At 42.5% G+C, this 14,539-nt stretch overlaps 1 protein-coding gene across 4 annotated transcripts in view; it reads right to left on the bottom strand.

The window, feature by feature from the left end:
- WBP1L (WW domain binding protein 1 like) overlaps positions 1-14,539 on the bottom strand; it is a 47,507-nt gene that overhangs the window by 21,908 nt on the left and 11,060 nt on the right. The window contains exon 1 of one of the 4 annotated variants that reach the window (XM_081911602.1): positions 12,692-12,736. The exons of 2 other annotated variants lie outside the window; for them this stretch is intronic. In XM_081911602.1, coding sequence (XP_081767728.1) covers positions 12,692-12,721 — 30 coding nt within the window. In that variant the 5' untranslated portion in view covers positions 12,722-12,736. Of the gene's footprint in view, positions 1-4,611; positions 4,840-12,691; positions 12,737-14,539 lie in introns of those variants that run through there. One more of the 4 variants, XM_081911603.1, reaches the window with a different exon arrangement.

The raw sequence follows: 14,539 nt of genomic DNA, 5'->3' as shown, positions 1-14,539 counted from the left end.
TAGGAACTGCTCAAAATAAGCTTCTTTTTAAAAAAATATAATGACACATAGCCCCTTTCCCCACTCTAGGATATAGTTAGGGGCCTGAGGAGGCCCATTTCCTTTCTCCCCCAGTCCTCTATTCCCCGCTCCTTCGTCTCAACTGCTTTCAACTATAGGCCAAAATTGATAAATTCACAGTGTCTGCAAATCTTCTGGCTCCTCCCACAACCCTGAAAGCTATCTTTATAAACCAAGGTTAGTGAATCTGTGCCTTCCCCGCCCCCCGGGATACTCTTGGACTCTTAACCCCTGTCAGCCCCTCCCCACCCATCATGGCCAACAGTCAGGGACCCAACAATCCAACAGATTCCCCACTCCTGCTCTAAATGAATAGGCATAACCATGTGAATTCAATCTGTGTGGTGTCACTTTATTTCATATGCCAACAGTATTGACTCTTCTACATGATTATTATCTCCTGACAGATCTCTATGGAAAGAGCTTATTGCATATAGGTCATATTCATGGCCTTGACTTCTTTGTGCTCTGAGACTTGACTGTGCTGAATCTCTTCTTTGTGCTATGCACTGTTACAGTTCTGTCATTCCCTCTCTCTTTAATTAAAGATTTTAATTTAGAAACAAAATAGAGAAGAAACTACCACAGAAAGCATTGAGAAGCCTAAGTGTTTCAAAGTGCTTCCAAAACCCAGCGAGCCCAGGAGCATCACTCACTTTCCACTAACCTTGCCCAGAGATAGACTCACCACTATGTGACCAGTACATTTGTAGACCCTTGTCCAGAGACTGCAGAATATTCTACACAGCCAAGTTAACTGATGTTCAATCTTGGTAAAGTTTTTTTGGGGAGTGGGGGTAGGGATGCTCAATTCCAACCATCTTACAAGATGGAACATAGGAAGCTACCTATACCATGTCAGACCATTGGTCCACATAGCTCATTATTGTCTACACTCACTGGCAGCCATTTTCCAAGGCAGGAGACAGGGCTCTCTCCCAGCTCTACCTGTATATGCTGAGGATTGGACCGGGAACCTTCTACAAGCAAACTACTTGCTCTAACACTGAGCTACAGCCCTTCTCAAGGATGAAGGCAAAGCATGAACACAGTTCCCCAATACCAGAAATTATGCAATCATGTTTCTTCCATTTGGAAAAATTGCAGGGGTCAGCAGACACAGATTGCAATGGATGGGCCTCACCCCGGAAAAACTACCTTCACAACTGTGGTATCTCACCTGAAAGGGACATGTTAAACAACGAAGCAGAACCAGGGTTCGAAATTAGCAGGGCACCAGGCACATTTTGCGCCTAAAGATTCTCCATCTGCGAGCACCTCTGGGTGCCATTTTTTGCGCCTGGCTGACACTCAAGGATTACTGAAATGTACAGTGGTACCTCCGGTTACGAACATAATTTGTTCCAGAGGTCCGTTCTTAACCCAAAACCGTTCTTAACCTCAGGCACACTTTCACTAATAGCGCCTCCCGCTGCTGTGGTGCCGGCATGCAACTTCTGCTCGCATCCTGGGTCAAAGTTCGCAACCAGGAGCACCTACTTCCAGGTTAGCAGAGCTTGTAACCCTAAGTGTTCGTAAGGAGAATGGTACATAACACGGGGTTCCACTGTCTGTGCTCTGAAGTCTCAGAGTATGTGTTAAGGATAAACAATAAGTTAAGGAGTTTAACAATAAAGAATGTTTTGAAAACCGAAGTATGATACCAATATTTTTATTGTAAACACCAAATTAAACATGTATTAAAAATGTGATATTAACAATGTGTCACTTATGTGAATTGTGTATTAATTCATGCTTATCAAAATAATAAAGTGTTGCTGACCCCCCCCCCTTCCAGTGACGACTAGACATTCTATTTTGGTGCCCACAACCCAGGTCCCAGAAGCCATTTGGCTCCTAGCTTTTTATCCCAGCTTCGAACACTGAGCAGAACAGTTTCAATTGCAACTTTTAAAATAACTGCTTAGTTGTCCAATAGTAAAAAAACCTCAGTGGCCTAATTTAGATGATTGAGGCTTCATAAATCATCAGATTTTAGCTGATCAATTTATATTTAACAAGAGTTCCTCAGATTTGGACATAATGGGCAAACAGATACTAAGATCTGAAGTGGTATACAAGTGAAGAAAGGGGGGGGCTAGAAAGAAATGTCTGCACAGAGCATTGTCAATAAAAAGACTGTTTGTTTGTTTGTTTGATTTATATACTGCCCTTTATCCAAAGATCACAGGGCTCAACATCTGCACTCCTCTTCCAGTTTAAAGAGGGATCACAGATTCCTGTGTACGAATAGGGACAGGTCTGTGACAATGGATTCTGGCATCAAGGCATTCACCATTTCAAAAAGATGTCTCAAATAGGCCAGGAAGGGCAATTATCAGGTATTGTGAGGTATCTTGATTGACAGACTGGTAAATATGCTGAACATGAACTCTTAGCACGATCTGATTTACATGTACATCCATTTTTTGTGACTGTGTTGCATTTTTGTTGGGTGGGCTTTCTGTGATTGGGTTGGGTGGTCGCTGTACAAGCATTAAAAAAATTGTAACTCACTTCTGTTTGGGGTTCTTTTCCCGCTTCTTGTTTTGGAAGTGGGAACCTCTGTTTCAACAGACCCGATAAAGATCAGGCTTACTTTGCTTTGGTGCTTTGCTTTGTCTATACTTGGTTGCAATCCTGATTCTTACCTCTGACCAACAAGAGGACCTTGCAAGGGATGGTGAGTGTCTTGAGCAAGGGGTGAACTTCCCAAAGTCTCCCCTGAGCTTTCTTATAACGACTGCAAACTTATTTTCTTCAATAGTATTATTTTGTTTAGTTAAATTTCACAAGCATCTACTACTGTTAGTGATTTTTAGAAGATTTTGTGCTAGACAAATATCAGGAAAGAAAAAAGTATAGCTGCTTTAAAGATAATAAGCAGCCTAAGGTGTATCTTGTGAACTATTTATGGGCCTATGCTTTAGCTACCGTATTTGATCTAGTCATACTGAAATAAGGTCCTATTGTTTACAACTCTAAAATAGCTTCAGAAAAATTAGAAATCAGTTTATTTTCTAACATACACTAAACTGGCAGATATGTAGCTAACACAGCACAGGGAGCTTATTGCATTTACACAGCAGTCTCTAAACAGCTATATGCTATAAGTTCAAGTAGACAGAAAGGAATAAGGCAACTGCTTTTGCTGCTCAGACTGGCCCTGTGAACCACAGACAGGAGCAAACAGTAAGCAACTAAGCAGCTAAGGACAAAGAGGAAAATCAAGTGAAACAAAGAAAAGGTAAACAAACTGGTTTCAGAAACTGGATTGCCTCCTTTGAGGCTTCCTACATCAGTAAAGAAACCCCAGAAGGTGCCCAAATTTCCTTTATGGAAATATACATGGATTTGAAAGATTTCTAAAGACACGTAGCTATCTGCTGCTGACGAAATTCCAACAAGGTCAATTGGTTCAATTTCAACATTTCTTGGGAGGCTTAACATGCATACTCCCCAAACTGATGCCCTTAAATTGGCAGCCCACAGCTTTCCTCTTCTCTAATAGAACTACAGTATAACCATAACCGAATCTTAAGTTCTATTTAGAACTTTACATATAACCTAAATTTATTCTGCCCGCTTCAAGTAAGCAGAGAAGTCAGTGGCAAAAGGTCATTGCGCTAGAGGTAGTTCTTGTCTCAGTTCTTGAATAGCATTATGTAAGCCCAAATAAAAAAGATTTGGTTTTAAAAAATAAACTAGGTAGCTACAAACAAAACAGCTGTTTTTCACTTTTTAGAGTGCTTTTTGGAAAGTAAAACTAACAACACTCACCATCAAAAAAAGAAAAGAAAAGGAGAAAACTTTAATGCTCACATACCTGCAATACCTCCAAACTTCATTTGCTACACTTACTTGCCTAAGAACATAAGCTAGGTGATATGTACAAGTAATCAGATGTTGTTCCTGGAACAAATAGCTCCTGGACTAAGATGATTCAAATTTGGTAGAAGCCGGCTGCTGCCCACCAGGGAGCAGCTGGGTGACTTGCTGCTTTTACTCATTCCAGGCTATGTATGTTGGTTAGTAGTAATAAAATTATGAGTACTTTAAAACTCCAGCACAGACACCACAAATTCAGAAACGGGTTTAAAAAGCATGTGCACTGTTAGCTCTGACAGTTTCTTATTAGAAGTTGTTGACTGTTTCTTGTTTACTCTAAACCAGAACTCAGCCAAAGCACAAACACAAAAAGCAAGTCAGCTTTAAACCCCTAAAAGTCCTTAAAGCACACAAAAACCAAAAGTGAAAGCCATAAAATAGAGTGAAGTGGGGGGGACACGGACAATTTTTTTGCTTCAAATAATAATAATAAAGTTTCTTCCCTTTATCTACAACATTATTCAATGTTAAGTAAAATAGATTTGTTTTTCCCCTAGCATAAACACAACAGAGGAAGACAAAAGATCGCATTGGATTTTACTTGAGTGGCTCACTTCACAAGGCAAGCAGAGCTGATTTTCTTTCTTCCTTTTTTAAGCCAGCAAAATCTCACATTCTCCACCCTAGCTAGTCAAACAAACAAACAAACCAGAAACAAGTTACCTGCCGCAGGCCCAAAAGGAAAGGCATTCTGCATTCTCATAATCCACGCTAGGGGCTTAAACAAAGGAATTTCTAGAATCCCAGAATAATAATTTCCTCATCTGTAATGGACAGGCTGCATCCGCAATCCTGTTTAAACCAGGGCTTCCTTGGCTGGGAATGTTAAGTAAACAGGGTCCCAGGACATAGAATGCACTCACTCAGCCTCTCTCTCTCTCTCTCTCCCCTCCCTGTGACCAATCTCAAAAGCAGCAGAGCCTCCGTAGGCGTTTGCCAAGGGGGAAGTGACATCAGTAGCAGCACTGCAAGAGGGGGGGAAAGCTTCAGACAGCTGCTGATTAACAACTCAAAGAGGCCTACTGCATAGAAGAAAATGCACAGTAGTTAGCAAACAGAAAGCACTTACACCGGAAACCTGGTATTGACGGACTACTATGGTTGTTAAATGCACTAAAAAAATTGTAAGATAAACTTTTAGTTATATTTAATTATATTAGAAAAGTATTAGTTGAACAAACAACAGGCCTTTCTTTCAAAATCATTCACTAAGCCCATGAAAGCTAGTTGTTGTTGTTGTTGTTGTTGTTGTTGTTGTTGTTGGCCTCTGTCTGTCCTGGAAGACAATGGAAGAGTGCGCCTTTGGGGGTGAAGTCAAACTGTTGGAAGGTTACAGAGCCTGCCGTGGTTGTACGAACCGATAGGGGAGAGGCATGTCTTGTTGCAGCTGAGCAACTAAAGGCGTCTGGTTGTGCTGATACAGGTGTGCTATGACTTTTCTTCTCTCTGCACTCCTCCCAGCAATCATTCCTCCTCTGCCCACTGCTGTGGATACACCTGCGGTCACACCTGCCTATTAGAGGCAAGTATTCAGGTGTTCACATAAATTCAAGACCAAATTCAAGCCAAATTTTCACCCTCTTCCAGTCTGAATTAACTCTGGTTTTCTGGACAATTCGAGCAAAAGTGTCTTTAACTGTAGCTCCTGCACTGCACTGGCAAACTTCTTCGGAAACAGCAATTTTTAAACGCCATTTGGAATATAGTAGGTTATCCTGCCATTTTAAAGGGGGAAATGTGTTTGTGTGTATTCATTCTTTGGTGATCGCTCGTAGCTGAGTAAGATTGTCTTACTTGTCCATAGTGTGTGTGTGTATAAAATTGATGGTAAGGTTGGCTGTTGCATTCAGGTTTAGCAAAATGCATCCCAGATGCATCTTCCATTTTAGAAATCTTCCATTTTAGAAACTGTCATTCATGTCCCAGTGACCTCAGTGTTCTGTGTGGGTCCAACTTTAATAATTTGTCTGGAAATCAGCTGGTACAGAATGCCTCTACTGTATTTGTTCATGAGCTGTTGGGAACAGTTTCGAAACATCTGCATTGACTGCCAGTTTGTTTCCAAGCCTAATGCAAAGTGATGGTTATGACTCTCAAATCTCCACATTGCCCAAGCCTTGGCTATCTCGGGACACACATTCTCTCTCTCCGACAACAGGCACCTCCACTGGATTCTCACATCTGCTGACCAGGCTCCACTCAGTTTCATAGGCTGTTCCTTTGAAATGCTTTGAAATAAATACCTTCCCCATACAAAGGAGAGGTAAAGGGAATCCCAATTTTGCTGTCCAGAAGCATGAACAGATTGTTCAAAAGGAGATTCTACACCTAGGCCTTAGAGCTCTTCTCACTTTTCATGCCGGTGGTAGCTAGTTTCTCAAAAACTGTTTGTCTTCTTGTAAGCAATGGAGTACAGCGGTACAGCAAGTTCCAAAGTAATAGAGATGATATGAAAAAAAGTGATCTAAATTTAACTTTTGCTATACCTCTGCTTTAAAAGTTCAGCAATCTTTTTTGTGCTTCTCTTAAATCAGCAGCTGTTCTCGCCTGTCACATGTCAGCCTAGAAGCCTCACCACTCCCCCATGTCGGGACACATTGCATACATATTTACCAGACTGGGAAGTTTCCCCTTCTTTCTATTTGTTTGTTTGTCTATTGCAGATCTCTTTAAAAATCAATAGTTCTACAACGTTGCAAAAAATGTTGCGTAAGAACTGCAATAAGTTCATCCACCATTAAAAAAAAATGTGGTCTCCTGAAAGTTACTGGAAATTCAGTTACACAGCTTAGTCAATGCTGAAAAGGGGAAGAAAACTTATTCCAAAGAACATCCCAGTGCAGATGGTTTAAGGGCCACAGGCTCCCTCCTTCTCTCACAAATCTCTTCCTCCACTCTGTGCCCCCCAATTTCTCACCCTTCCTCTTCCTTCTCTTTTATTTCTCTGCATCTCCCCCCCCAAAAAAAAACCAGTATCTCCATGCCTGCCTACTGAGTACAGAGGCAACAGTAACAAAGCTTTCCTTCTTTTACCATTTCACATACAAAGACATATGAAGGTAGAAAGGTATTTTTTACTGGGTAAAATCATTGCTCCATCTAGCTTTGTTTGATCTGGGGTTCCCAACCTTTTTAGGCCTGCAGGGAGATTTAAAAATCTTAGAAACTGCCATGGGCGCCACAAATGCGCCCATTTCACAGGAGAAACAACAATGCTCAAAACCCGCATCAAAAGCAGGGGAAAGACCTCCATACAACCCAAAACAAACTAAACACAAAACAAAAAGAAAAGGCAACACTCCCTACCAATCAAACATCCCCTCAAAACCAACAACACCACCATGAGAAACAACCTCAGCTAACTTTGTTTTAATTGGAAAGGGGAGGGAGTCTTGGCAGGTGCAAAGGAGGTGCGTGAAAAGCTCAGGTACGGAAGAATCTAACACTTAAAACACATTTTGTTAAGTATTTCTGTATGAAGGAGACAAGAGGCAGAAGGCATAATGCTACATAACTGGACTGTCAGCAATAGATGTTTTGCTCAAAGTACTAGGACAAAACGAATATACAAAATGCACAGTATACATGTACCATCCCTGCCTTTTCTTGTTGAGCTACAGTCATCCTTTATGGTTAGCCATGGAACAGGCTACATTCCTTTATATTAGGAACTTGTTTGCAATTCATGGCCTCATTAGAATCCCAGCACAGAGCAAGAATGTGCACAGATAGAGAACAGTGGGTGGCCAGGTAGATATGTTGCTGCTGAAAGCCACAAACTCACTCAACTCACATGATGAGCGCGCACACCATTGTAGGCCATGTCTGGGCAGTAATGAGATAGAAACAGGAAAGCATAGCTGTAATAATTCCTAGCTCTTCCAAAATGGTTACTTGCCAATTGCAGCTCTAACTTCACTCATTGGCTAAAACTATGTAAGATGGCGACTACGAACCAGGTTTGCTCATTTCACAGAAACAGGGTGTGTGTGTGTGTGTGTGTGTGTGTGTGTGTGTGTGTTCACATTTTGGCTTATATGGTTTGATCTACAGCACGTAAGAACTTTTAAAGCTTTTTTTTTTAATGGCAGCTAAGAGTCTAGAACCCCTAACGGCTTTGCCCCCACCCCAAAGAAACACCACCCGACCCTTTCTACCCATCTGGCAGCAGCTCTGGTCCCAGTAGCACTTCACTGTTGCTTTGTGGTGATGGTGGGGTTTTTTTGTTTGCCAATGTGATCCTTTTTTGAACTCAAATGAGAAACCCAGTTGCCTCAGCCTTATCTGTTCAGAGCCTTTCTAATGACACTCACAGCAACAACAAAAAATGGGGAGAGGGAGAAACAGTTATTGCACAATGGGGCATGATTTTTATTCTCCCTTGCATCTTCACTATGAAAATTCCCAGTGTGTTTGAAATGCACCCATGGTGCGGGAACGCAGGATCAGGACAATGTACGTAAGAAAGAATGAGATATAGGTTGGAGCTTGCTTACAATAAAAGGCAAAGGTCAAAGTGAACACTGCCGGCTTGCCTTTGGGCAAAATACCACAAGCACATTTTCTCTCATTTCTCTCAGATCATATTCCCCACACACACTTTTTTTCTTCTTTTTCCTGTCTGAAGGAAAAGCAGAAAAAATGCTGAACATAGAAGAATGATGATCGGAGTGGTTGGAGCAAGGAAGCAAACATAGACTAATATCATTTGCTGTGTTCCAAGTTGTATATTTCCATGCCCAGCCACTGTCACCTCTTTGTTGGCAGCTGTTTGTGCCTCCAATAAGCCGCTAGGGATCAGTGACAGGAGATTCACTGCTTGTTCCTCTGACTTGTTCTTGAAAGAGTAGATGCATATTGGAATTGAGAACATAATGCTGGTATAAGCACACACACACACACACACACACAAATAAACCACTCCAAAACGAATGTAGTTTTTAAAAACTTTAAGCATAATATGTTAGCATGCATGACCGGAAAGCACAAGAGTTTTGTTTGCAACTTAGTGCTAGATCTGAGTTGGGTTGGGTGCAAGGAGGAAATTTAGGTTGATTAACTTTGCTGCAACCTGAGGGATGTTCTGATTGGAAGATTTTAAGGTGGAAATGCAAACTGGCACTACTGCAGGCTTGCAGAAGGGTTAACAAAGGATTTGGGCTTCATTGCAGGGTTGTAGTAAACTGCTCTCTGCCACAGCTGCCAATTTTTATGAAGTTTAAAAAGGAAGAAAATACATGTTTTCACATGAAATAAGAACTGAATTAGAAAGAACAGGAATTCCCATCTTCATTACTACATTTTTTTGGAAAGTGGGCAAGTAAAGAGGTACATGGCTGTGAAGTTACAAGTACAGTGGTACCTCAGAAATAGTGCTTCCGCTCTAAAACAAGGTGCCGTTTAAGGTGCGTTCAGGCGGCTACCTTGAAAGCCTGGAGAGCGAGAGGGGTCGGTGTGCACTGACCCCTCTCACTCCCCAGGCTTCAGGTTCCTTTCGACCTGCTCTTTGGGGCTAGCGGGGGGAAGCCCACCACCAGCCCCAAAGAGCAGGTCAGGGAGCAGCGGAAAGGCGCAGCGGATAGGCTCCTGCCATAGCCGCACGTCACCTCTCCAGCCTGGAGAGGGTCGCGGGGCTATGGCTTATTTAGCCCCGCGACCCTCTGGAGAGGTGACGCGCGGCTATAGAGGCTCCTGCCATAGCCGCGCGTCACCTCTCCAGCCAGGAGAGGGTCGCGGGGTGCTTCTTTAGCCCCGCGCACGCACTCCCGGCTGGAGAGGTGACGCGTGGCTGTAGAGGCTTCTGCCATAGCCGCGCGTCACCTCTCCAGCCGGGAGAGAATCGCGGGGCTATGGCGTCTTCGCTCCATAGGACGCACACACATTTCCCCTTCATTTTTTAAGGGGGAAAAGTGCGTCCCATAGGGCGAAAAATATGGTAAGTCCAGTCGCAGATGACTCTGGGGTTGCGATGCTCATCTTGCTTTACACGCCGAGGGAGCATGCGTTTGTCTTCAGACAGTTTTTCCGGGTCATGTGGCCAGCATGACTAAACCGCTTCTGGTGCAACGGAACATTGAAACCAGAGCAGCGCACGGAAATGCTGTTTCCCTTCCCACTGGAGAGGTACCTATTTATCTACTTGCACTTTTTGGCGTGCTTTTGATCTGCTAGGTTGGCAGGAGCTGGGACCAAGCAACGGGAGCTCACCCCGTCGCAGGGATTTGAACCGCTAACCTTCTGATCGGCAAGCCCAAGAGGCTTAGTGGTTTGGACCACAGCACCATCCATGTCCCAATGTCAATGCTCTACCAGGTTCAAATTTACAAAAATAACTTCTATTTGCTTAACTATAGGTAACTTACTAGATAGCTATTAAACCACTGAAGTTGCAAAGTCCCTCACCTGAACAGAGTGCAACAGAAGGCATATTAGCTGTGAACAGAGACAATGTCCTGGGTATTCATATTCAGCTAATTACATGTCCAAGATGCATGGCAAAGATTTTGCAAGAGTGGTATCAGCAAGTGTATTCCTCAGCTGTGAGGAAATTAAAAAGTAGCAAGTCATGGATGGTTTCCAATATTTTGCATCTGAGAGTGTGAAGAAGTGATAGTCTGATGTAGTCCAGACCACTACTTTTTATCAGCTAGCTGTCCTAAGAGAGAACAGTAACACCCTTTGATCCACTGCTGTGCAATCATTAAGCTTTTAAATAAATGCATAAAATGCCAACATTATCACCACCAGTAAAATGCCCTTCTGAAGATCAGGGCCATGCATATATACAGGCAATCTTGCCTACTTTGTTTTGACAAAATCCAAGGCAAGAAGCCAACAGCTGCTTTCATCAGGAAAAACTCATTCACTCTCATATTAATCACTGTGTACATAGATAGCAAAACATATTTTAACAATTAAAACCACATTAACTAATATTTGTACACTTTAAACAATTTTACTTGTTATCTTTCACAGACATCATGCTACAACTATGACTCCAAACTAGCAAAAATGTTAAAGCTATCATTCATTCCTTTCACTATTATTCGACTAATTCGCTTCCTCATAAACCTTCATTCTTAAGAGACATACATATCACATTTTCAACTTAGCAATTCGACATTTGCAGTACAAACTGGCATCTAGTATTCAAGCACCCCTCAGTTCTCCCCAGAGGTGCCAACTTGAATAAAATATTGGGGGGTGGGTGGGTGGGTAAGCCCTGTCCTGCATAATTAATCACATGATGCAGTGCACACACTCTATTTGAATGGCAATGCCCATCAACTTTGGGGCCCCCCAGCCCCCTCAAATATTTTAGGAGGGGGATGAAGCCCCCAAAGCCCCTAGGAGTTGGCTCCTATGGTTCTCCCCATCATTTCCTCTGTATTTATTTTATAAAAAATATTCATAAAATATACCACTATTTATTTTTTAAAAAGGAGTGGTTTACAACAATCATACATAAAACCATATGAAATTATAACATCAGAGATCAAGTAATAATTATGGAAAGATGTATTCTTAATTTCCTGCATAAGCCAGATAGAATAGAAAAGTTTTCAGCAGGTGTTTAAAGGTTGAAACAGAAGGTGCCTTCTGAATTTCTACTGGCAGAGTACTTCGCAGGAATTCCATAGCAAACTCAATTATCCTAATATGGATCCTTATGTAAGTAAAATGGCACCACACCCGCAAAAGAGAGTCATCAACATGCTCAAAGAAACACCAAGATTTTTCAGGAATAGTTATATAAGCAAATATTCCAAGGTAGAAGCCCAGTGCACTTTCACATTGTGCACAAGCATTATAAGTGTACCCATCAGAAGGTTTTGTACCATGTAATGTAAGTGATGGAGGCTATATTTTGTTTTCACCACAACCACATCCCAAAGCACAGCAACTTACTTCTCTCCATAAGAGTAAAAGGCATACAGTGGTACCTCAGGTTAAGTATTTAATTCGTTCCGGAGGTCTGTTCTTAACCTGAAACTGTTCTTAACCTGAAACTGTTCTTAACCTGAAGCACCACTTTAGCTAATGGGGCCTCCTGCTGCTGCCGCGCCGCCGGAGCACAATTTCTGTTCTTAACCTGAAGCACTATTTCTGGGTTAGCGGAGTGTGTAACCTGAAGCGTATGTAACCTGAAGCATACGTAACCTGACGTACCACTGTACATTCACTGCTCTAAGAGAAAGAAGAGAAGTACACCCAGACAAAAACAATTGTCATAGTGGCTAAACAGGCTCTTTCTTCCCAACAATACCAGTCAATAAACACCAAGCTTGCTCCATTCTTCATAGCTCATCTCAAGTTCCATTTCCTGTTCATGACTGACAGAACATTGGCAAGTGACTTCTTTGAATATAGATTTCTGAAAGTATCTAATTGGTTAGATTGCATAAACTACTGCAGTTCATCTTCATCACATTAAAACCACATATAGTCACTACAAAGTTCAAGTATTTTTACTACCGGGCAGGAAGAGGGAGTGAGAAGAAGCAATCAAACATTATTCCTTAACAAGAAGAGAGATGCTTTGAGAACTACATGCCAATTTCACAGACAGAAGTTGATCACATTCAGAAGCGTCCAGGTTCTTTTCAATGATCAAAAGAGCAGTAATATTTACACAACATACGTTCCACATCAATATGCAATATAACTCTCCAAGTGTTCTGACAAATCACAGCTGTGAACAACTCAGTTTTTTGGTATCTAAGATTCAGCCAACAAGTAGTACCTTCAAGAAGTGAAACCAAACCATGCGCATCTCATAGCTCAGCAGGATGGAAGTAAACATACTTGTTACCTGAAAAAATTAGACCCGCCCTTTCATTTCACAACATCAGATCTGCCAAGAGGGAGGAATAACCAGGCAGACAGAGAACAGTCAGAATCTCCATGAGGGGGCAGATGTCATTTGATCCTCCCATATAAGAGAACTCTGTGTCCATGTTTACAATTTCATTACAGATTCCCCGCATAACTAGCCAGGAGTGAGAAACATGGCCAGAAGTACTCTCTGCCACTTTCTTCCGGTAAAGAATAAGAGCAGGTTCAGACTGCAACAGAGAGGCAAATATGATTCTATATACCATATTTTTCCATGTATAAAACTAGGTTTTTCTCCTAAAAAATAATGTCACAAATTAGGGGGCGTCTTATACATGGGGCCATCTCTCCCCATTTTCTTAAATCTGAGTCCCCCAAAATAGGACTCTTATATACATGGGAGAGTCTTATAGACGGAAAAATACGGGTACTTGGCAGATATAATTAAATCAGAGATCATTTGTTATAGGTATCCCAGGATGCTATTGAGCAGCATAAAGATTAGATACTTCACAAGTGAGGGCATGTAGTGGAATAAGAGTAGGGATTGTTCAGCACTTTAATAATCACAGCAAGTACAAAGGACATGTCATTCCCAACTGTGAGCTGCAAGGATTACTCAATCTGTTAACAAAATGTTAAGCAACTTGCAATGCACATGCATAGTTTGTATTTCCTTTACCTTGGGGAAAAGCATGGGGCTGCCATGACATCCTCTCCTTGCTCTTTTCCTACCCTGCACAATGTAAATAGGAGAGGCCATCAAGGCATGCAGAGACAGTTATCTCTGCATGTGTTTTGCTGCCTTTCTTCCGAGACTTTCTTTTTACTACTGTACCTTTAAGAATGCAGTGTCAGTTTCACCATGTCTTCTATTAACACCCTATTCATTTTGGTCACCTCTTTGGTAGCTGGTTATTAAAAATGAGAGGTTAAGGTAGTCAAATCAGCTTTCTATTAAGATACCACTGGAGAACCTGCAGCCCTCCAAGTGTTTGTGGACTACAACTTCCATCATCCCTGACCACTGGCCATGCTGGCAAGGGCAGATGGGAGTTGGCAGTCCAAGACCTGGAGAGCCATAGGTTTCCCAGTGCTGTTTTAGGAAGAAAACTTTTTCTTAATAGAAAGCAGCAAAATTAGGGTTGCCATACTTCAAAAAGTGAAAATCCAGACACAGAAGTTGTCGACACTGCCGACATGGGCTGCCTTACACCTGGAATTTCCCATACATTTAGCTGTACTACTTGCGGCTGCAGTATTCCAGATATGTCTGGAAAATTCTGGAGATATGGCAACCCTAGTCAAAATGAACAGCAAATACAGTGGTGCCTCGCAAGACGAAATTAATTCGTTCCGCAAGTCTCTTCGTCTTGCGAGTTTTTCGTCTTGCGATGCACGGTTTTCCATAGGAATGCATTGAAAATCAATTAATGCGTTCCTATGGAAACCGCCTTCCCCCGACCTCTTCTGGCAGGCGGCATTTTAAAATCGCCCGGGACAGCGGAGGACTTCTCTGCTGTCCGGGGCGATTTAAAAGCCCCTGGGAAGGCAGGCAGGGGGGACAAAGACTTTTGCCCCCCAACTGCCTTCAGAAGAGGTCCAGGACAGGCTTCGCGGACCTCTCCGCAAGCAGCGGGAGCGCTCCTTGCGGAGAGTTGCCAGCGCGCCCAGGCTTCGCGGCCCCGCCGCCGGGCTTCGGGACATCGTTCCGATGCCGAGCGGCGGGGGGAGGCTTTCTCGCCCCGCCGCCCGG

Source organism: Podarcis melisellensis (genome assembly GCF_964234715.1).
Source record: "Podarcis melisellensis genome assembly, chromosome: 5".
NCBI classification, from domain to species: domain Eukaryota; kingdom Metazoa; phylum Chordata; class Lepidosauria; order Squamata; family Lacertidae; genus Podarcis; species Podarcis melisellensis.
The sequence above is the reverse complement of the archived record's forward strand: the minus strand, read 5'-3'. Positions and strand labels throughout refer to the sequence as shown.